The sequence below is a fragment of the Lissotriton vulgaris genome, chromosome 10 (assembly GCF_964263255.1).
Source record: "Lissotriton vulgaris chromosome 10, aLisVul1.2, whole genome shotgun sequence".
NCBI classification, from domain to species: domain Eukaryota; kingdom Metazoa; phylum Chordata; class Amphibia; order Caudata; family Salamandridae; genus Lissotriton; species Lissotriton vulgaris.
In genome coordinates, this window is record NC_141698.1 from 284,362,900 (window position 1) to 284,387,223 (window position 24,324).

Genomic DNA, 24,324 nt, shown 5'->3' on the forward strand with positions numbered 1-24,324 from the left:
GCTCTGATGCGCTGTCATGTGATCAAGGCTTCGGCCGAAACGTTATGGCGACAGCTGAATAAACGGAAAGGCATCCTGATACTCTGGTCCATGTCTGCTTCCTGGTGCGTGGTCGTGAACATATTTATACAGATTTATTTATCAAATACTTTTGCACTTTATGTATCGATTATCTGCACTGTTTTGCACAGCTTCCAGCACATTTTAGCAGAGCTGTTTTTAAATATTTGCACATAAATGTATGTTTGGTGTGGATACTAGTTCCTCCCTGGTTTCACAATAAGCTAGTTGAAGGATGTCTACATATATAGAGATGCCTGTTAGACTAAGGATTTATCCTCTCATAACATACTGAGCTTATTTGTGATACATGCCGAAGGGTGTGGCATCGTCAAGAGTACAGTCACCGTTTTTTTAAAAATAAGCATTGATGCGATTATATTAATATTTTGGTGTATGTGTATCTCTTGACAGAGGGGGCCGCATATCTAGTGGATTGCGCAATGTAAATCGCGTTTTTTATAGAGGCAATGTTATTGTTTTTATAATTGCAAAGGGGTATTTATTTGTTGCAAACAACCAACTTTTTTTTACAAATATTTGTTCTAAATCCATTGGCAACAGTACCTCTTCCATGTGACCGGGAAAGTGATGTCAGGGAGGCCGGGCACTTGTTTTCACTGCATACAAATGACAAAAAATGTAAACGCTCTGCATGTGATCAAGGGCTCTCGTAGCCCGAAACGCGTCATAGCTGTTTTCCTGTGCCAATAATTCATCTTATGGCCAGATCCTGTGGTCCGTCTCCTGTTACTAGCTTCGATAGATATATATATATATATACATATACATATATATATATATATACATACATACATATACACACACACACACACACACTAGCAGCCCGCCCCAGCGTTGCCCGGGGCAGAAGGAGGCTGGGGGCAGCATTTCAGGCTTGCGTGCACTCCCGCCCCCGCCCGCCACGACATTGTCTGTGTCCCGGACAATGTCGTGGCGGGAAGGGGCGGGAGTGCACGCAAGCCTCAAATGCTGCCCCCAGACCCTGAGCCTTACCGCAGTTGTTCCGGGCCAACCTCCCTCACCGGCTCCCTCCCGTCCTGTGTCCCAGAGCCTTACCTGAGCCGCCGCTCCTCCCCGAGCTCCTCACTTCACCGCTGCTCCTCCTCGCAAGCCTGAAATGCTGCCCCCAGACCCCGAGCCTTACCGCAGTTGTTCCGGGCCAACCTCCCGCACCGGCTCCCTCCCGTCCCGTGTCCCAGAGCCTTACCTGAGCCGCCGCTCCTCCCCGAGCTCCTCACTTCACCGCCACTCCTCCTCGCAAGCTTGAAATGCTGCCCCTAGACCCTGAGCCTTACCGCAGTTGTTCCGGGCCAACCTCCCGCACCGGCTCCCTCCCGTCCCGTGTCCCAGAGCCTTACCTGAGCCACCGCTCCTCCCAGAGCTCACTTCACCGCCGGTCCTTGTCATCACGTACGTTGCGGCCAGCGCTACGTCGTGGCAGTCAGCGTCGCGGCTGGCGCTACTTTCAGGGCACTACTTTTTTTTTTAAGTTATATGTTTAAATTTACGTTTTTTAAATTTTCCATAGCCCTTGTCCATCTGCACACACTGAGGATTACAACAATGTATTGGGTGTGTGGATTGGCGCTGTGGTTCCAGAGTTTACCTTGCCAAAAGGTTTGTGTTCTCTCTTTATAATAGTAGTATATAGATATACATATATACACATACATACACTCATATATATATATATATATATATATATATATATATATATATATATATATATATATATATACATATACATATACACATATACTGCCGCTTTCTCTGTGGCAGGTTCAAGCGAGGTAGCAATCCTCACCAAAATTTCCACAATGCCTTTGTGTGTTTTCAAAACGCAGTCTTGAGCCCAACTCCGTAAGCGTGAATTATTTATTACAAAATAGCAAACAAACGCGCCAGGCAGAGAGCAAAGAAGGATAGTAGCTGGTAAGGCTGTTTTATGGTAGTCATGCAAAGGGACAGGGATAATGGGGACAAAGGGAATTTGCTGGCAAAGATAAAAGTCTGGTGTGTCGATGCAACATGGGATTTGTTGGGCAAAGAACAATAAATGCAGTCCAATCAATTCAAGATCTGAATTAAGATCAGTATCCACTACATCAACAATGTGTTAAGGCAATCAGAGTGCTGCAACTTTGCTTTGATTAGGTTTTACAATAAAGTCTTACCCGACACTTCAAAAAGAAGTCCTTGTAGCCACCCTTTAGGACATAGAGCTCAGGGTAACTCAGTGCTGGATAGTCATTTTTTTCTCTGTCTTTTTCCCGTACAAATCGGCACCTGGGGTTAAGGGGGAGATTAGAACTAAAAGGTTAGTCTATGCACTTGTGCAATGCATTACAAATGCTCAGAGCAGGTTAACATCCTGAAACAGAGCTACAGCAGAAATGTTAAATAACAGGATACAAAATGTACACTTATTTGCTATACATTTAATAATGGGTCAGGATGAGGATTGAAAAGAAATTACAAACCTTGCTTGTTAATCTATTACTTTGAATTAAATCTCACTAAAAAATGTGGGGTCGAAATTGAGATGTGCCAGCAATAACAGATTTGAGGTCTACTCAAGGACAGTATATTTGCAATGGCTTGGAGTCTTGGTGAAGTATAAATTGTAGCAAATTGTACAGTGTAAAACGCTTCAAGATACTTACCTTTATAACTACTTCTCTTCTGGAGACTAACGGTAGATGCCTCACCTTGAGAATTTCGTCAAGTGCCAGACTGGATCTAGAAGATTCTCAGAGCAACTCCCCTGCACGGCGTTAGGCATAGCCCTGCAGCTCCGCATCTGATAAGTACTACCCTGGAGGTGAGGCCGGGGCAGCTATATTTGTAAAATTGCCACACATTGATGTCAGCTCCTTTCTAACCTTTGTCAAAAGAGTTGGACACAGAGCTCGTAATAATCTGAATATACCAATGTGTAGCTCTCTAATTTTGGGAATTTATTAATTGGCTGCATGAGTTCATTACACAAAAAAGTGAGATGGGCTGGTGGTTGAGTAATCTGCAGTTAGAGTCTGAGAAAATGAGTCTGTTGCAGTACCCCAACTTTTTGCCTGGCTTTTGATGCAACATTGACTCTAGAGTACTGTAGGAAAGTAGGATCTGCTTTCATGGTCACCCAACTTGTTTCTGGTGTCATGTTATACTGACTAGTCTGATTGGCATCCTGCAAATCAGGACCCCAGTCTCAGTGCTTCTCCCTGAATTGGACATGGTGAGTACTTGGGTAAACGGCAGATTGGCTACTGGTGTACACTTATCAGTCCCTAATATATGGTACTAAGTCACCCAAGGCGTAGGTACACCGGGGGTATCCCATAGGCTGAAGCATGTATTATGTCCCCCATGAGAGACCACTAATTGGGACTACAGGCCTGCCTTTGCAGCATGTGTAAGCTGGTGCTAGCACCACTTACGACATTTAAGTTTTCTTTGAACCTATAAGTTACCCGTAAAGCAATCCTGAAGGACAGGTGCTCGGTTTCAAGTGTGAGGGTGACACTGCATGAACGAGGCACCCCTACAACCTTCGGCATCCATTCTCCCGGGATGTAGTGCACCAGCCATTAAGATACATAGAGTGGCAATGCATCATTAAGCGATGGCTATCTCTAAACTGGCTGTAACAAACCCAGTCATGTTTGAAATCATACCCCCGCATAATTAATGGTGTGGGAGGTAGGATTCCATGCACTGTAAAGCTCCTCTGGGATGCCCTCAGTGCTCGCGGTACAAAGTCTTCTATAACCAGACAGCAAACAATGGCTGCTGCCGACCGGAGACTATTCTGCCCTCCTGCAGCAGAGCCAAGCTCGAGTAGGGGAAGGCAGGAAAATAGTTATCCTGTCACAGGGAGGCGTGACCACCTCCTAGACAGGGTTTAGTGTACTGGGACAGGGTGGTGGGCGTTTGCCAGGGCCACTAAAACTGCTTGAAGGGCACATTTGATACCCTTCTTGCATATTCCAATTCTGGGAGCCGTTGGCTCCTGCTCTGGCGCGAAACTGGACAAAGGACATGGGATTATCCTCTCGACTGTACAGTCCCTCCTCTGGGAGGGACTCCTGAATCATTCCAACCCTTTCCTTAGGGTACTTAAGGGCTTATATGTGGGTGGGTCCGAAGATTAGTCATGGGACAAGATTGAGATCCAATACCACTTCAACTTCGACCATCTGGGAACTGAGACTGCAACTGGGAAGACTCTGGCTCCTCCTCGTCTCATTGTCGTGCACTTCTGTGCTCCATACAGGTTTTTCAGAAGGCCTGTGGACATCCAAGACACCCAAAGGAATCTCCTTTGGAGTGAAGGAGTCACGTCCCTGCATCTGCAGTCACTGCAACAAAGCTGACTGGTCTGCTGTACCTGAGCTCCTACGGACTCCGAAAGGTTCAGCAACACAGGTGGTGGTTCTGCCACTCTCTCAAGGCATGCACTGTCTTCCTAGCAAGTTGGAAGTCTATCCCTCGTCGGAACCGCTGGATCAGTACCCATGTGCACTGCGTTGACTTGCCGTTGCCAAGGCATGTTGACTCTCCCCCAGAGATCTTCAGGCTCCAAAAAGCTCCAGTGTCAAGCATCTCCTTCAGCCAAGATCTTGACCTGCACTGCATCTTTTGCACCGTGGGCCTTCATCCTTTGGCTGCTGGAAGTACTCTTGCGACTCCTGTGCCTCTGGGTCATCTTGAGGGTTTTCTTTGGCTCCAGTGGGCTCTTCTGCTTGCTCTGGGCCTGCTCAGACTGCCCCTAGTCCCCATCCTGGTCGGTACCGATAGTTGCATCTAGACTAATGGTGTGGTTGGGACGACCAGTGAGGGGTTTGAAACCTCGGTTGGAACTGGTGACTGTCATAAGGACTGTATTGGTGTCTTCAGTCTTAACGTTTCTACAGGTCCAATGCCTTCAGGGTGTCAAGCTCAGACTTCATCCATCATCGGTATGAGTGCCAAAAAGCAGAGTTCAGTTGAAGGGCAGATTCAGAATCCTGTGTTGGGCCTCAGGTTTTAGACCCTTGAGTCACAGCCAAGAGGAGGGTCTAGCGCAGATGACAAGCAAATAATCATGGTCTGCCAGATCAGACTCTGCTGCTGCACTTTTGACCTGGTTAGCTACCAGTCCTACTTTCTTTAGGATCTTCTCGAAATTATGCTGATCATCTTTTGGTCATTTTTCAGTTAATCTTGAGGGAGTTCTGTAGTGATTGGTCACATTTTTTTCAGGAGTGCAGAGGCGTTCGAGGCCTTGATATACAAGGCTGAGGTGCTACACATCCTCTTCCCAAAGGAGTCCATTAACTTGCTGTCTTTGTCGGGTGAGACTGTAGAGGAGGACACCCCTGTGTGGGCTTCTCGTTGCCGCCACTACAAGTCCGGTGGAGAATCAAACCTCAGAAAAAGTGGATCCTGGTCTGGGGCTCTATACTTTTTGATAATGCCCGCTGTTGCTGATCAAATGCACCAAATGTGAGAAATGTATGAAGAGTCTGCTCCAATTGCCCAGGTCTTTAATAAAAGAGAGGGACCCAAACCAACCCAAAGGAGTAGGGTACCAGAAGACAAACTGTCAATAAAGTTTTCCCCTTTGGGTGAACTTATAAGTGAACCACAGTTTAGCACTAAGCATACATAAAATACATGCACTCATATAGACTAGGAGCAGCTAATGATCAACATGAAACAGTCATACAAAAATGTACATTTTATTTTGGTAGATTAAAAAGCAAAAATTAAAAACAAAACATTGTAACACATCAAAAGTTCATTGTACAAAACATGGGACAACACACTAGGAAAATAATTCCAATTAAAATGGGGGGAAGAAATCACTAGTATAAATTGATTGATGGTTCCTACTCCAAATTAAAAATTCAGTTTCACAATTTTTGGAATATTTTTTCTCAAAGGCTTAGTGTTTCTCCACCCAAACAATTGCATTGACACGTTTCGGTTAAGGCATGTAAATGTTCAAAGCCAAAAACCTTCTTCAGGATTAAAATAATAGTATCCCACAAATACAATATCTGAAATAAAAATACACAAAATAAGATATACATAGCATGACTGAAAGGAATACCACCATAAAAACATGTTATACAACGCTACTCCTACAAACACACCATTTACTACATTCACCATTTACTACATTTTATCTGTGTTTTTTTTTACAAAATTAGGATTTCATTGTTTACTCAAGAAAGCAACAGTCACATAAGAAAAACCTCGTTGCAAAATAATCCACAAATTATTTGTAATACTAGAGTGGAATTTGGACAGTTGGTCATAGTTTCATGTACCAACTATAACTTACACAGGTCGTATCTAGTGTCAGTGATTTTTAAATTTTTATCCAGGGATCTCAAAAAGTGACTGGTCACTTTTTGAGATCCCTGGATAAAAATAAAAAAATCCAGCGACCACACAGTTTTTAATGTGAACAACTGGCCCCTAATAAAGTTTAAGGCACAGTTGTGATCTTTTAAACATACACCTTTTTCACTGATCACTACTTTCACACATACCAGCTCCGCTGCACTTGCAGGCGTGGTAGCACACAGGTGGGGATAGTCAGCCCCCCTGTGACCGAACCCCATGATGAAGCATGTCACCTCTAGGGTGAGTGAGGGTTCTTTTAGAAAATAATTAATTTTCCATTTGTTTTGCCTTTATATAATTAAATGACCATTTATATCTTAGGTAATTTTTCACCTTGTTTTCACTGTGAGATAGGGAACACAGGGATGTGTGCCATGTCGACTGTTTAGTTCTGTACTTAGACACTCAGCCTGCAAAAGCAGTGTGTGGGTGTCAGGGTACAGGGCCCCTAAGGGTGGCACAATAAGTGCTGCAGCCCTTAGGGGTCTTCTCTGGTCACAATGCCCTGGGTACCATTTACTAGGGGCTGATAGGTGGCCAGAGATGCCAATTGTATTTTAGTTTCAACACAGTTTTAGGGAAGAAACACAGGCCCTGGGCACCTGGTTGGCAGGAGCCCAGGGCACACTCAGTCAAAGCACATCAGCAGTTCAGAAAAAAGTGGGGGCATACCAATGCAAGAAAGATGGCACTTTCTCACACAAGACTGATCGCCCAAAGCTCCAGAAGGTTGATGTGGAGACCGGACTCTGCAGACCAGAAACCCCTGATCTCCGCCTCCCCCATGTGGCCGCACCATCCCAGGAGTGATGCATCTGTCAACACTGAACTCTGGTTGGGGAAGGAAGAGGGATCTGCAGTCGACCCATTCTTGGTTCGTGAGCCACCACTGCAACTGACTCGAAGTCCCCTCAGATCTGGACATCCAAATGATTCCCCATATGCTGCGCTCACTAGAACTTCAGGTCCCACTTCAGGTCCCACTGCAGGAACCGCATATGCCATCTGGCATGATCCACCAGCAGGATGAAGGAGGCCATGAGGCCCAACAACCTCAGTCATTCTCACCGAAATCCGGTATAGAGGATGAAACATGGGTATAGCCTAACTATCCTGGACGCACTGCTCGGGAGGATAGGCACCAAACTGTGCTGTATCCAGAACTGCTCCAATGAAAAGGAGCTTCTGAGAGGGAGTCCGGTGCAACTTCAGCACGTTCATAGTGGACTTCAGTGCATGCTGGAGGTGGTAGACAACAGCCTGGGGCCAGCCCGCCTTCAACAGCCAGTCGTCGAGATAGGGGAAGACTGGAACCCCTGATCTGCGCAGATGAGCTGCGACCACCAACATAACTTTCGTGAGCATCCAAGGGGTGCTGGTAAGTCCAAAGGGGAGAAGGGTAAACTGAAAATGCTTGTGGCCTACCGTGAACCGAATATGCTACTTACCAGTATGCATCTGTTCTTGGCATGTAGGGCTGCTGACATTCATATCTGTGCATAGATCGTCGCCTAGTGTTGGGTCCGGATGATTGCACATTGTTGTCCTGGAAGAGTCTTCGAAGTATCACGAGATAGGTGGCTCCTCCCCTGGACTACAGTGCGCATGGGCATCCTCCGATTGTTTTTCGCCATTGTGGCAGAGATGGAGTGTAGTACAGTAAGTGATGACCATGCTAAGAGTAATTCTGAGTGCTGCATCCGCTACAGGCGCCGGGGAGGAGGGCCGGCTATATGAATGTCAGCAGCCCTACATTCCAAGAACAGATGCATACTGGTAAGTAGCATATTCGGTTCGAGGCATGTGGGCTGCTGAATTCATATCTGTCCCTCTATTAACGGCGGCTGCCCGTGCCAGCTGCAACAGTCTGAAAAAGTATTTTTAGAACAGCCTGTCCTACAGCTGCCTGCTGTTTGGAGTGCACATCTACGCAGTAGTGTTTGGTAAATGTGTGTATGGTAGACCATGTGGCTGCTCTACAGATTTCCTCTAAAGGAATGTTTCCAAGGAAAGCCATGGATGTCCCTAACTTTCGTGTTGAGTGGGCCTTTGGGGGTATCGTTAATGTGCGTTTAGCCTTTTGATAGCAAATCTGTATGCACTTAACGATCCACCTGGCTATACCGGCCTTTGAAATGGGGTTGCCTTTGTGTTGTGGTGTAAAGGCAACAAACAGTTGTTTTGTCTTCCTGAAATCTTTTGTCCTATCTATGTAGTACATTAGAGCTCTTTCGACGTCTAGTATGTGGAGCATTCTCTCTGGCGCTGAATCTGGATTTTGAAAGAACACTGGCAGTTCTATAGTTTGATTCATATGGAACTGTGAAACTACTTTAGGCAGAAACTTAGGGTTAGTGCGTAGGACCACCCTGTTGGAGTGAATCTGTATGAATGGCTCTTGGATAGTTAGTGCTTGAAGTTCACTAACTCGTCGTAGCGATGTGATTGCTATTAGGAAAGCCACTTTCCACGTTAAGAATTGTATCTCGCATGAGTGTGGAGGCTCAAAAGGTGGGCCCATCAGCCTGGTAAGGACCACATTGAGGTTCCATACAGGTGCCGGTGGGTGTCTGGAAGGAATAACTCGTTTGAGCCCTTGCAGAAAAGCTTTGATGGCAGGCACTCTGAAAAGTGAGAGATGCTGCCTGTTTTGGAGATAAGCTGCTATTGCGGATAAATGTATACGTATGGAAGCATAGGCCAGGTTGCATTTGTATAGATGTAATAGATGACAGATGTTATGAGTAGATGCATCTAGCGGATTAATGTCGTTGTTGGCACAATAAAAATGACAAATCGCTTCCATTTCGCCGCATAGCATGCTGTAGTTGTGGGCCTTCTTGCCTCCCTTATGATATCCATACAGTCAGGAGGCAGGTTAAGGTAGCCAAATTCTAAGACCTCAGGAGCCAGATCGCCAGGTTGAGCTGTTGCAGATCTGGATGCTGCATGCAACCAGGACGAGTGTCCAGTGTTGCCTCAGTTTGCGTGCCACTAGCGGTATTAGCGGTGCTGGGGGAAAAGCGTACGCAAATATGCCTGACCAGTTCATCCATATCGCATTCCCCTGCGACTGTGGGAACCTGGCGGCAAAGCTTTGGCATTTTGCGTTTTCCCTTGTGGCGAATAGGTCTATCTCTGGATGACCCCACTGCTGGAAGTACGGTTGGAGTACTGATGGATGTATCTCCCACTCGTGCATCTGGTGGCTGTGCCTGCTGAGCAGGTCCGCCATCTGATTGTCCTTGCCTGGGAGGTGTTCTGTCATGAGGAAGATGTTCCTCTGAATGGCCCACTTCCACATGCTCTGAGCCAGATAAGACAACTGTGGAGAGTGTGTACCTCCCTGTTTCTGTATGTAGTACATGGCCGTCATGTTGTCCGTCCAGATCAACACTACCTTGTTGCACAAATGTACTTTGAATGCTTTCATTGCCATGAAGATAGCCATCAGTTCCAGAAGGTTGATGTGCATCTTTTTCTGCTGTGCTGTCCATAGTCCCTGCACTGTGTAGTGGAGTACATGAGCTCCCCATCCCTGGGGGCGTGGCTTGGACGCCGATGGCGATGGTCGCCTGAGAGCTCAGCTCCGGGACTGAGCCCGCTTTTATCCTGCAGATCGAGGATTTTGGGGCACCCCGACCCCCACAAATCGAAGATCGTGTTGAGGCCGACCTGGTGAGGCACCCGGAGACACCCGAAAACTGGTTGCTCTGACGAAAAAGCGAAGTTGCGGAGGAAACGGAGCGGAGCCCAAGATGGCGCCTGGACCCTCTCGATAGCTTTGCCGGGACCCCTGGCCCGGAGAAGCTTCTCAGAACTGCATGACTCTTCTCCACGTCTCATCTTCCCGAGAAGCGACCGTCCGGCTGACGGTTAGGGAGTGTCTGGACACTGTGGTCATCCCTGGACTGCTTGTTAGTTGCTTTTCTCGGCGCAGGCTGGTCACGGACGGCCGGAGGCCCTGAGCGGAACGACAATACCACTCGAAACGATCGGCTGCCTCCCGCCGCGCACCTGACTTCGCCGGATCCTTTAGAACTTTATGGGCGGCACGGCGACTTGGCACCATAGGGATTCCGACCGCACTGGTGATCATAATTCGAGGTCTTCCTCGACCCGACGGGCCTACCTCAGTCGGCGCCGATCACCCCTACCTCCCCCTTGGTGGCCTCCGGGGTCTCAGCGGTGGTACATCCCGAAAGATCGGAGAAGTGGTAGGACTTGGCGAGGACGATCGAAGGCCCACTTCAATACGACCACACACCAGGGGAACTACAGCCGACGCCCACACTTGGTGGAGAGCCTGCCGAGCTTTCTCCCGCGAGGCACATCCGCCATGGGTAAACCAAGGGGGCCTAAAGGAACTACCCCGGCCGCCTCGGACACGGAGGCACCGGACAAGGATGATCGAGTTGACCCGGAGTGCTCTGGTGGTCCCCACCTACAGCAGCAATTCGACCGGGTCCTGGAGGCGATCGCAAATACGCGATCTGCCCTACAGCAAGACATCGCCCAGGTTGCGACGAGTTTGGGCCTCCTCAGGGCAGACCACGGTAAGCTCTCGGACAGAGTCAAAGAGGTGGAGAGCTTAGTGAAGGTCCTGGAGCCGGCACAGAAGACTCTGGCCGCGACGATGAGGGATGCCCTGTCCCGGATTGATGCCTTGGAGAGACGGGCAGAGGATGCTGAAGGGCGTAACAGACTAAACAATATTCGTGTGGTGGGCCTACCGGAAAAGATCGAAGATGGCGACATGGTGGCCTATCTAGAAGCTTGGCTCCGGAACGTTGGGGCCCCGGAAGGTCTGTCCTCCTTCTATACCCTGGAACGTGCACACAGAGTGCCGGCGAGGCCACCGCAACAAGGTCGCTCCCCACGCCCGGTGGTGGCGCGCTTACTGCATTTTCGGGACAGGGACCTGCTCCTCAACACTGCCAGGCACAATGGCCCTTATCAGGTGGAGAATAGCCAGGTGAACATTTTTCCAGACTATACTTTTGAGACCCAACGAAAGCGGACCTCTTTCCTAGCGGTCAAGCGCGAAGTTCGGAGCGAGGGTATTCAATACTCGCTCCTCTTTCCTGCGAGGCTCCGCATTATCCTTGACGATAAGACCCAGTTCTTTGATACCCCGGAGGACGTCTGTACTTGGCTCGAACTATATAGGGCTGGCAAGGATGGTTTCGGCTCTTCCTCCCAGTCTACTACGGAACCCGGACGGCAACGACGTTCCAAGAGACTTCGGAGCCGCGGCGGCAAACCGGGCAAGCCTTTGACTGTAGAGACTATGGCGGAGCGGCGAGGAGTGCTGGAAATGGTTTCTAACCTGTCTGGTTCACAAGGCGGCCCCATTGTTGAAGAATCGGAACCGGGCGGCGAGGGGGCTCATACGGACACGGAGGAATCAGAGACTGATAGTGTTCACTTGCCAGTGGTTACTCCGGACTCGGCTGAGGGCATGCTGGATGGGCAGGGGTGAACTCGGGTGAGCTGATTCCATTTGGGCGGAGGTTTGCCGGGGGGGATGTGAAGGATGTGGTTAATGTCATGACCCATTGGTGGGGTTGGGGGGCCCTGATCTGGCTGACACTTTTGACTTGGGGCTCGACTTAGTCTCGGTAGACCGAGACTCGATGGCCCATTACTGGCGCCCGGCCCGCACCTAGCCCTTAAGGCTTCCCTGCGGTGGCGACCGCAGGATTAGTCGGGGAACGGGGGGTTTCCGGGGACATGGTTTGGATGGGAACTAGATGGTGCTATTTGGGTCCTGTTCTGGGGTGGGTGGGGAGGAGTTTGTTTCAGACGGGTGTTGGGTTGTTGTTGGGGGGGATGGCCGCCATTAGTGTTGACTCGATTGTTGCTTGTTTTTTGTTTGAGCGTTGTTGGGAGAGCCCGGGAACGACTATGTGGAACAATGGCTGAGATCGCTAATGTAAAATGCATCACTTGGAATGTGCGGGGGCTCCACACTATGTCCAGACGTCACAAGGTTCACGCTTATCTAGTGCGTAGAGGGGTGCAAATAGCGCTGCTGCAGGAGACACATCTCACCAAGGCGGAAGGGGCGGCGCTGCATCGTAGGTGGAGAGGGCAGGTCTACTGCACTGCATACTCAGCTTACGCGAGGGGGGCGCTAATATGGATAAGAGCTGGGGTTCCCCTGCAGGTTTCAAAATCAGTGGTGGATCCGGAGGGTCGCCATGTAGCTATCTCTGGTACATTGGGGGGTAGGGACCTGAATATTTGTTGTGTTTATGCACCTAATGTGGACCAGCTCGCCTTCCTCTCTGGGTTGTCGGGCCCCTTGGCCCATTTCCTCTCGGGAACCCTCTTGCTAGGTGGTGATTTTAACTCAGTGGTGGATGTGGACGCCGACCGCTCACACCCCCCCTCCCGGACTCCCCGGTCCGGCAGGTGGCTACAGGTAGGAAGGAATGGCAGACGCACTGGGGGCTGACGGATATCTGGCGAGCGCAACACCCCGACACTAGAGACTACTCATTTTTTTCTGGCCTGCACGAATTACATGTGCGGCTAGACGGATTTCTAGGGTCGGCGGAGTTGGTGTCCGCGGCGGTGCGCTCTGAATATTTGGCTAGGACCATCTCTGATCACAACCCCCTCCTAGCGGACTTCCGTTGGTTCCCCGGGACCCCTAGTGTACCCACTTGGAAACTGCGCCCAGAGATATTAGAGGATATAGTCTTCAGGGTGGACCTGGAGGACATAATTTCTGATTATTTTGCGACCAATGGGGGCACTGCTGGATCGAGCGCGTCAGAGTGGGACGCGTTTAAGGTAGTGGTCAGGGGCTATTGTATCTCTAAGAAAGTGGGAATGCGACGTGTCATCCTTGATGACTTGACCACGGCTGACCGGAAGCTCCGCGAGATGGAACTTCGCCGCCCCGGCCATCCAGAACTTCAGGAGCGTACTGCCGCGGCGAGGGAGGCGGTGGAGGTGGAGGTCGAAAGACTGCGCTGTTTCGATTATAAGGCCTACACCACCAAGTCGCTCACGGAGGGGGATAAGTCGGGCACGCTTTTGGCTTGGTTGGCCAATCCCACGCGCCGGACCTCCCTGACGACGTCCATGCGCACCGCGGAGGGTCTCTAGGTGTACACCCAGCCGGAGATATTAGGTTGCTACCAGCGCTACTACGAACGACTGTACCGCAGTAACCCGACCCGAGACCCCACCCTGATTGACGATTATCTGCAACCCCTAGAGATTCCCGCGCTGGAGCCAGACGTGGCGAAGGCCCTGGGCACCGATATTGAACTGGGGGAAATCCGTAGCGCCATAAAGGGGATGGCGAGAAATAAGACCTCGGGCCTTTTACTCCACCTACGTAGACCTATTGGCGCCCCGACTGATGATAGTCTACAAAGAGGCGAAGCGCTTGGGACGACTCCCCGGCTCGATGTGTGAGGCCTTAGTAGTTCCCCTCCTTAAACCTGGTAGGGAGTCAGCTGACCCGGCGTCTTACCGACCGTTATCAATGTTAACGGTCGATTATAAGATCCTAAGCAGCATATTGGCATCGAGGCTGCTAGGGCACATGCGCTCCTTGGTACACGAGGACCAGGCAGGATTCATCCCAAAACGTAACACGACCATGAATATTCGCACGTTGTTTCGCTTGCTAGAGGAACCACACACGGAGGCCCTGTGCCCGTTGGTCCTCTCGGTCGATCTGGAAAAGGCCTTTGATAGCCTAGAATGGGATTATCTGCGCAGAGTGCTGCTGAGCTTTGGTCTGGGGGAGGGCTTTATCAGGTGGACCACGGTGCTGTATGCCTCGGTGTCGGCCAGGGTGAGGGCAGGCCCGCTGATATCCCAACAGTACCCAGTAGAACGAGGCACGAGGCAGGGATGCTCGTTATCCCCATTGCTCTTCGCGTTAGCGGTGGAGCCACTGGCGCTGTCAGTTCGGTCCGGAGTTTCTTTCGGCGGATTGCCGACCTTATCTGGTCAGCACTATATCTCACTGTATGCTGATGACCTGCTGCTCTTCCTTGAGAATTCAGATACCGCTTTGGATGGGGCTGCTGAGGCTCTGACATCCTTCGGGGAGGTCTCGGGCCTTCGGGTGAATCGGGCCAAGACCTGTCTGTTCCCGGTTCGTAAAGGAGAACCCAGACCCGACACCAGCAGAGAGATTAGGTGGGAACCTAGCTGCCTCAAGTACCTGGGGGTATACATATACCATGACCCCGCCGACCTTCTAGACGGCAATATAGCCCGCTGTACTCGCGCGTTGCGAGGTAACATGGATTTTTGGGCTACCCTGCCGCTTTCAGTGGCGGGGCGGATTGCACTGTTGAAAATGGTGGCACTTCCCCGGTTGCTATACTACTTTAGAGCGCTTCCGATTTGGATCCCGCCGACCACCTTTCGGCTTTTGAGAACCATGGTGGTGGGGTTCCTCTGGGGATCGGGCCGCCGGAGAGTGGCTCTCAAGACTCTGATGAGACCAAAGTCGGAAGGAGGCCTTGCGGTGCCAGACTTTGAGAAATATTATCTGGCAGCTCAATTGCAGACCTTCACCCAGGAGATAGCGAGAGAGTTTCGTGGCCCGGAGGATGGGAGGGGTAGGGGAATGCCCAAGCATGTTATTTCCTTCATCGCACTACGCCAGCGTCTGGCCCTGCAAGACCTGACGCTCGAAGAAAAGACTATTAGGTTATTTTGGAATCGCGCCCACGCCCGGGGGGAGCTGCGACTCCCATATGCACCGGAAATACCGCTGGGGATGTTAACAGCCTTACCGCACGGGGGAGACTGGTCGCGCCTAGGACAGTGGGAAGATGCAGGATTGCAATTGGTGGGGGACCTTTATGAAGACGGGGTGTTACTGCCCTTCCAGGAGATCCTGGACCGTTTCGACGTTCCCCGAGGCGACTTCCTCCTGCACACGGCTCTGGTGAGAGCAATTCAGACGCACTGGAAAAGTGGTCTGGAGGAACCGCCTACGTCTCCGGTGTGCCAATACGTTATGTTGTCCGCGGGGACTGTCAAGGCAGTTACGTGCTTATATAATAGATTGATTAACGAGGGTTTGCCCCCGCTCATCACACTGCGGAACCGCTGGGAGGCTGACATAGGGAAAGAGATACCGGAGACGACGTGGTCACAACTCATGCGCCGAGCCTGGAAGGGAGCACGCCATGCCCGGTTCCAACTGGTCCATTTTTACATACTCCACAGGGCCTATTTGACCCCGGCGAAAATTCAGCAATACTTTGCCACGGACACAGCGGATTGCCCCAGATGCCGAGCGTCTGAGGCAGACCTCATTCACATGCTGTGGTCCTGCCCGGTGCTGTCCTCCTACTGGCTTTTGATCGAGGACACTCTTAATAGGGTTACTGGGAGAACCTTGACGGTCGACGCAGCGGTGGGGCTTCTACACTGGTTCCCGCATACCCCTAAAAATAAAATTGAGCAAATTTATTGATTTAGGGCTCGTTCTCGCCAAACGAGAGATAATCAGGAATTGGAAGGCTAGAGTTGGTCCAACAGGAGCTAAATGGCACAACAAACTTCTGAAGTGGGCCACAGGGGAGAGCACTCTGCGATACCAACTGGCGAGACGGCAGTAAAACGAGAGGGCACTAGAAACGGCATTGGAATGGGAGACAATAGTGCAGGCCCTTAGAGATTACTGCGCTTCCAGCGATTCCGAGGGTGATGATGCAGCACAACTTGAGTCCCGTTAGACGTCCACAAGACGCCGCCCGACCCTCGGGTTGTGGGCTGAATGGCTGTGTATTCAAGGTGTTTTCTCACAGGGGATCGGATGTTTCTATCTTATTTTCTCTGCAGATGTGTTGCTGATCTGACATGTAACTTTGGCTAATTCCTGCAATAAAAATATATATAGAGTTTTTTCTGTTAGGTTGATCTAGAAAAGCAGATTAAGGCCGCTGGATTATCTGGATCAGCTTCGACGTTATACCGGATCCCCACCTGTTTTCTTTGTAAGAAGACGCCGCCCGACCCTCGGGTTGTGGGCTGAATGGCTGTGTATTCAAGGTGTTTTCTCACAGGGGATCGGATGTTTCTATCTTATTTTCTCTGCAGATGTGTTGCTGATCTGACATGTAACTTTGGCTAATTCCTGCAATAAAAATAGATTTAAAAAAAAAAAAAAAAAAAAAAATGAGCTCCCCATCCCTGGAGAGATGAGTCAGTCGTCAGTATAAGCTGTGGCACAGGCTCCTGGAACTGTCGGCCCTTGCAAAGGTTTTGTGGGTTCCACCAATGCAGAGAGTTGTATGCGCGACCGGTCACCAACACTAGGTCTTTCAATTGTCCGTGAGCCTGATTCCACTGACGTGCTAAGTACTCCTGAAGCGGACGCATGTGTAGTCTCGCGTGCGGGACTATGAAGATGCAGGAGGCCATCATGCCTATCAACTGCATGAACACTCGTGTTGAAAGCGAGAGTTGTGGTTTGAATTTCTGTATCAGCAATTGCATGCTGTTGATCCTCACTGAATTTGGCTGTGCTTTAGCTGCCAGAGTGTCTATTGTCGCGCCCAAGTACTGCTGAACGTGGGCAGGCTGAAGGTGGGACTTTGGATAATTCAGTGAAAACCCCAGATTGTGAAGAAGGTGAATGGTGTGGGACATGTGGGCGGCACATTGCTGGGCTGACCTTGCTTGGATAAGCCAGTCGTCCAGCTAAGGGTAGACGTGAACGTTCTGCCTCCGTAGGTGTGCAGCCACTGTCACTAGGCACTTGGTAAACACCCTGGGTGCTGTTACTCCGAAAGGGAGGACCTTGAACTGATAATGCTGATCCTGAATGGTAAACCTAAGATATTTTCTGTGTGACGGGTGTACCGGTATATGGAAATATGCATCCTTTAGATCTAGTGTTGCGAGGAAATCTCCCTGACTGAGTAACAGTAGAACCTGCTGTAAGGTGAGCATATGAAAATGCTCTGACAGAATGTATCTGTTTAGAGGCCGGAGGTCCAGTATGGGTCCGAGAGACCCGTCCTTTTTGGGTATTAAGAAATACAGAGTACACCCCATAGCCTTGGTCTTCTACAGGCACGAGCTCTATGGCTCCTTTTTTCAGCATGCTGACTACCTCCTACTGCAATAAGTGTAAGTGCTCTGCGGACATAGGTCTTGGTGGTATGTAGGGTGGAGTGGATGTCAGCTCTAGACAGTACCCGTACCGGACAATGTCTCTCACCCACCTGTCTGTGGTGATGGATTTCCAGACCGGCAGGAACTGTTGCAGTCTTTCTCCCCCCCCCCCTGGACAGGTGTTATATGGTCGGGGGCAGTGACGGGGTGTCACTGTTTGTTATTGGCAGAGGATCTGGAATTGTTGTTTCCTCTTCCTCTGCCCTTGATGTTGTTTCCACGATATCCACCCCGGTTGTGTTTATTGTAGGTGGATTGTGTACCTCCTTTATTATAATGTGTGCTGTGTGGTTTGGCCTCTTGAAGGTCCTCTTAGTATTGGAGCGACAAAAAGCCACCACGAAACTGCTGTGACTGCAGTGGCCCCATAGACTTCGCAGTCTCGGTGTCTTTTTTAATCTTTTCAAGGGTGGTGTCAACCTCCAGTCTAAATGAGTAGTCCGGGTTAACTGGCTGATTGAGGATAGTAGTTTGTATTTCTGGTTTGAATCCAGAGATTCTTAACCAGGCATGTCTTCTTAACATGACGCTAGTGTTAATGGCCCTGGCTGCAGTGTCAGCTGTGTCTAGCGCGCACTTAATGGAAGCATTGGTTATAAGCTTTCCTTCTTGGATTAGTAGCTCCGCTCCCTCCTTGTACTGATCTGGTAGGTGTTGCAACAGTGTCTCAAGGGTATCATAATGGGACCTGCCATATCTGGCTTAGAGTGCCTGAGTGTTGGCAATGCGCCAGATGTTAGCTGCCTGCGCTGCCACCCTTTTTCCCGAAGTTTCTAGTACTTTCGACTCCTTGTCAGGAGGGGAAGCATCACCTGTAGTCTGGGAGTTTGCTCTCTTACGTGCATTAGAAACAACTAATGAGGCCAATGGCAACTGTCCTCTTATATAAGTAGGGTCCACAGGTGCCGGTCTATATTTGTTTTCAATTTTAGGGTTTTAATACCCTTGCCCTGGTGGTTTCCTTAAAAATGGCACCAGCATGCTTAAGGACCCCTTTTAGCATGGGCAGAGTCTTGACTGTTCTTTCCGAAGTGGAAAAGGTGTCGACCAGAAAATCTTCCTCAACAGGGTCAGCATGTAGTTGCACATCATGGTTACCTGCCGCTCTTTCAATAAGGGCGTTAAAGGCAGTAGTGTCCTCAGTAGGAGATGTTTTTACATTGTATGCATGTGTGTCAGGGGCATTCTGCGGAACCCTTGGGTCAGCTGAGTCTGCCCATGGTTGGTTCTGATCATCGGGATCAGTGTCCACATTTTAAGTGTCATCCTCATTTTAGTCATCCCCTGCATCCACATCTGAGTATGTGGGTGAAAAAGACTGAGGTTCTTGTCCATAGGATTGCAAAGGTTCCACAAGAACTGGCGATGTGGTTGAATCCCTCTTCTTTAATGGAATCTTATATGACTCCATGGGTGTTTCTGGTATTATTTTCCTCTTATACATGGACAGTCTACCAATGTCCAAGTCGATGAACTGCCTCGACCCCTGTTCTTCGACCCCTCTGTAGCCCCCAGTCCCATCGACCCTCCTTCAATGGCTCCGATACCCTTTTTCGGTTCGAACATCTTCAGTCGCACCATCGGTGGCAACCCGAATTTGATTGGTGTCGATGCGGTCTGAATGTTTCCGACCAACTTCAGGGTTGGGGCCTTCTTCGGCCCGACCGTTGTAGCCTTTTCTCTGATGCGTTGGAGTAACTCAGACACCTCTTTGAATACGAATGGGGTCGGCTGCTTCGACTCGACAGGGTCCTTGGAGCCAGTCTTGGTCTTGGCCGCAGGCCTTGTCCGAGGATCGACCCCCTCTCTTGGTTCGAGCCTTTTGTCTGTGTCGGCTCTCTTCGGCGCCGACTTAGTCGATTCAACAGCCTTGACTTTGGTCTTCGGTGCCCCAACCTTCGGCTCGATGACCTTTTTGAACTGCTCGGTATCGACGGCCTTTTTCGGTTTCTTCGGCTCCGAGGGGTTTGAGGCCTTGGAACCGACCAAAGTCAGCTGCACTTTTGGTTTCGGTTTTGGCAGTGATGCTTTCGGTTTCGATTTCTTTGGATAGACCGATGGAAGTTTCGATACTGATGGCTCTTTATATATGTTCGTAGCCGGGCCTGTATGCGGGGCTGTAGAACGAGTCGGTACATCTCGGGTAAGGCCTTGTGGCGATCCCTCGACCTGAGCCTTTGAGTGCTTCATCGTCGGCCCCCGTATCGACGGTTGGGCCTAGCTCCTCGCCTGAGCTATCTTCTACGGCCCCAAGGGCCTCTGCGTCATCTCCTACCTCATAGACGACGTTTTCTTCTTCTTCCATATTTCTTCTTTTTCGGCGTCATACTCAGAGTAATGCCCCGAAACAGGATCCGAGTGTTCTTCCCGATCCTCCAGATCAACGACCTCTTAGTCTTCGGTCCCGAAGATGTTTTCTGGATTAGGCGCTGATCTCTGAGACTCTATTCGAGCCGCGCGTCGAATCCAAAGAGTTTTCTTCGACCTGAACCGGGCACAGGCCATATAGTTGGCTTCGTTGTGATCCGGGGACAGGCACTTGTTGCACACCGGGTGGACATCGATGTGCGGGTATTTTGCATTGCAAAGTGGACACCTCTTGAATGGGCTTCTTTCCATCGTAAATAGGGTCAAACCCGTTTGATTCCTCGATGTCCCCTCGAAGCAAAGTTATCGGTACCGAACGAAACTATACCGACGCTGTCAAAAGCCTTTTGGCTTTGTAGAAAGGTTTCCTAACTTGAGCTAAGATAGTAACATCCGAACCCAATGGCGGAAAAAAACAATCTGAGGATGGAGGGGATGCCCATGCGCACTGAAGTCCAGGGGAGGAGTCACCTATCTTGTGATACTTCGAAGACTCTTCCAGGACCACAATGTGCAATCATCCGGACCCAACACTAGGCGGCGATCTATGCACAGATATGAATTCAGCAGCCCACATGCCACGAACTCCATGATATTACCCTTGGGCGAGAACGCCCACCCCAATAAGCCTATTTCTACTTATGGGAGCGACCTACAGATAGCCACACAGCTTCCGTATTTGGAGATCACTCTCACTTCCTCGACAGAGTCTGCGGGGGCTCTCAACTATAAGTCCCTTACCACTCAGATTCGTGAAGACTTGACGCGTTGGTCCAAACAACCCCTGTCTCTCTTGGGGAGAGTTGCTGTGGTGAAGATGTCGACCGTACCAAAAATTCTGTATGTCTTTCAGACCCTCCCGGTGGCGCCTCTGACGGGTACCATCTCAGAACTACAAAAAGCACTCCATCACTTCATCTGGGAGGGGAAACGAGCACGCTTACATAAACAGATGTTACATAGGAGCATGGATGAGGGAGGCCTCGGAGTTCCAAATCTAATGCAATACTTCCAAGCTGCTCAACTCCGATATTTAGTGGAATGGTATAGGCCCGAATCAGAAAAGAGATGGCTCTTTCAAGACAGGGCTATGGCTCAGACGTCCCTCTGGAGAATTCCTTTCCTACCCCGAAAACACCGCCCGACATACATCACTAATTCACCTATCACTCGCACTAATTCACCTATCACTCGCACTGTCATGAGGGTCTGGGATGCAGTAGCTGTCAGGAGAAGCCTTACTACCTTTCCCTCCCCATTCACTCCCATCTTAGACAACCCCCATGCCTTCTTACAGTTTTGTGACACAGCATGTAAATGCACTGGAGACCTCTGACACGCGAGGCTTTCTCACCCTCTCAGACATCAAACTAGGCTATGAGATTACAGACCCTCATGTCTTTCAATATTTCCAACTCCGACACTGGCTCACCGACCCAACCATCACTGCCTTGGTGGGTCGTCCACTAACCACTTTTGAAAAATGGCTGCTGACAAAAGAGACTGATCGGCATCTTATATCGGACATATATAAAATGCTTACACCCCCACCTGCGCTAGGCAAAACAGCGGGTCAGAAACACTGGGAATCTGAGTTGGGAAGAACGATGACACCTACAGAATGGAACCACATATTACAGGGCCTCACACACCACACGCAACAATGGGTAGAGAAGCAGCCGTGAAATTAGCAATATATTGGCACCTTACACCGGTCCGGCTCCATAGAGGTAACCCGACCCGCAGTGACTTATGTTGGAGAGGGTGCGGGGAACGTGGCACCTAAACTCATTCTCTCGGACTGCTGCGAGGTCCGGGGTTACTGGGACATGGTCCTGAATGACAGACTCCACCTTCGACACCGAAATCCCGAGATTTCCTGCCTACACTATCCTAGGCCTGCCCAACGCACTCACTTTCCCCCTGAAATCTATTAGAGGTCGCCAAATGGGCATTGCCATGCAAGCGGCTACACAACACATCTTATCACTCTGGGGATCAACCAACAAGCCCACACATGTGGGATGGCTACACAAAGTCTGGTTCACCCTGGGGATGGAACGCATACAAGCTACCCTCACGCACACTACTGAAACATTCCAAAAAGTCTGGAAGCCGTTGATATCCCTTCTGTCCAAGGAATTTAATGAAATAACTTGGGGGGAAGTGTTGAGAGGGTAGGGGGTTTTATGGTTTTTGTTCTTCCAATTTTGTTCGCCTACATTGCCTATCATTCGCATTTGTGGTATCGAAACGCTACTGTGGTATGTCCACTTCATTTTCTTTTTTGCAAATCATAGAGAAGACGTGCCTGTCTGTCTCGTTCGCTTGGTTTACCTGATACAATTACATTGTAATGTGATACCTATCTTTGCTTTCAAACTCAATAAAATACATTTGAAATTAAAAATACAGTCCATTTTTATAAATTGTTGGATTTCTTGTGCTGTGGCAATTTTTTTCTGTTTCGTGCTTTTTAAATACTTTACACTTGTTCCTAAGTAAAAGCGTTGCTGCTCAGCGCCACAGCTAAGCTGAGGGTTTTACAGACTGAGCCTATTGGACCTAAAGGGGCTGGTAAGTGTATTACACCGTGAGGTTGCACAACACCACCATATAATGCACCCCATTTCCGCACAGCTGACTGCGTACACCAAGAGAGCATTTTCTGGCATAAAGGAACACCCTTGACATTCTGAAAGCAGATCTCTTCTGGACTAGGAGGATCGGAGAACTACCCTGCTGAACCATGGAACCAGCAGATAGGCTACACCAGCATGGACACCATGGTAGCTAGCAAGTAGATGGACTGTGCATGCAGTGTCCTGCTTGTCTCTGGAGTTCAGTCGAAGCAAGGGACTCCAAGTTGACTGACTTTTGCAGCGCAAGGCAACAGCGGAAGCCTTCTAGGGTCAGGTGGTACCCCAAATTTTCAAGCCATAGCTCCTAGTCAATAAGCAGCATAAGGAAACCAGGACCTGACGTTATAAGTTGCACTCGGGCTTGCTGAACGCAGAAGAGTCAGAGTGCAGATTGGTAGACTGTAAAACAAGTTACCATCCAATAAAGAATTTCACTGCTACCGAGTTACTGGGTGACTTGTAAGCGTGTGGAGACTGGACTTCTACCAGGAACAAGAGGACTACGAGCAAAGTCTAACCCTGTAGCAATGACCACCTTACCAAGCCCTGGGACTGTGAAGTAGCCACAGGAAGACCACCGACTGCATTAAATCTACAGCATCCTTGAGCATCCTGTATCCCCTGCATTAGGACCACCCCACAGGAACCTACAGCACAGGGATAAAAGTGTCTGGAATTCAAAGAGGACTGCTCCTAACTACGAGGTAACTATTTCTGTGGATCTAGCTGATCCCCTTTACTGCTCCATCCCAGAGATGGTCACAGAGTAAATAACTGTATTGACGCTTGCCCAACATTTTCCTTGAAAAAGTTGATCAACTTAATTGAATTTGCCAAAGCTGGTTTGCGGTTAATTGAAAAGGTGCATTACCTTAACTTGTATATTCTCTCTGGAACCCTTTGGTGGATTTTTTTTCTAATTGTCATGTCTAAAAATCCAGTTTATTTTTTATGAAATAGTGTCTGATTTCTTGCCTCATGCATTTCTTCAATTTTATTTGGTGCCGTTTAAATGCTTTAAGAATGTTCCTTCGTGTAAGTCTTGTTGCTCAGAGCCACAGTTACCCGGGGGTTTTAGAGCTTTTAACAAACGAAACATGTCCTACAGGGCTTGGAAAGTATTACACGGTGAGGTCCCACACTATATAATGCACCCCATTCACTCACAGCCGTTAGGAACAAACATTGATCATACACAAGTTACCTTAATAATTTCTTTTATTTAACTTACATTCTAGGCCCACGCTCCGAAGAGAACTCGCAGTGGAAAACGATTATAACTCTTTTTCCTTCATATGGCACTATTGGTTTCTTCAGTAGCAAGGTTTCAACATCGTGTTCCATGTGAAGGTTAATCGCACCCTTAAAAAGAACATTTTAAAAAGATGAACAACAAATCCATGTTTACAGGACTACTGGTCAACATCCAAAGTAGATGAAAAAGTGACTGAATAGAGCAGAGGGGAATAAATGTAACACATGGGTTAAAGATCGGTCCCACAAGCAAGAGAAGATGTGCAAACCAGAGGTCTTGAGGTACAAGCTCAATTCCAAACACCTGCACAACAATTTAGGGGCAAAGAGTAATTTAAAATGCCATCAAACTCTATAGAAAGAATAAAGATGCACCAGTCTCTTCTCTCCCCGCCCTACTATGAAATGTATATGAAAA

The 24,324-nt window shown here is 49.3% G+C and overlaps 1 protein-coding gene across 5 annotated transcripts in view; it reads right to left on the reverse strand.

The window, feature by feature from the left end:
• CDC25A (cell division cycle 25A) overlaps nucleotides 1-24,324 on the reverse strand; it is a 249,214-nt gene that overhangs the window by 97,550 nt on the left and 127,340 nt on the right. For all 5 annotated transcript variants that reach the window (XM_086941056.1, XM_086941057.1, XM_086941055.1 and 2 more), the window contains exons 15-16: nucleotides 23,884-24,014; nucleotides 2,259-2,370 (exon numbers count right to left, since the gene is read on the reverse strand). In XM_086941056.1, coding sequence (XP_086797182.1) covers nucleotides 2,259-2,370; nucleotides 23,884-24,014 — 243 coding nt within the window. The remainder of the gene's footprint in view (nucleotides 1-2,258; nucleotides 2,371-23,883; nucleotides 24,015-24,324) is intronic.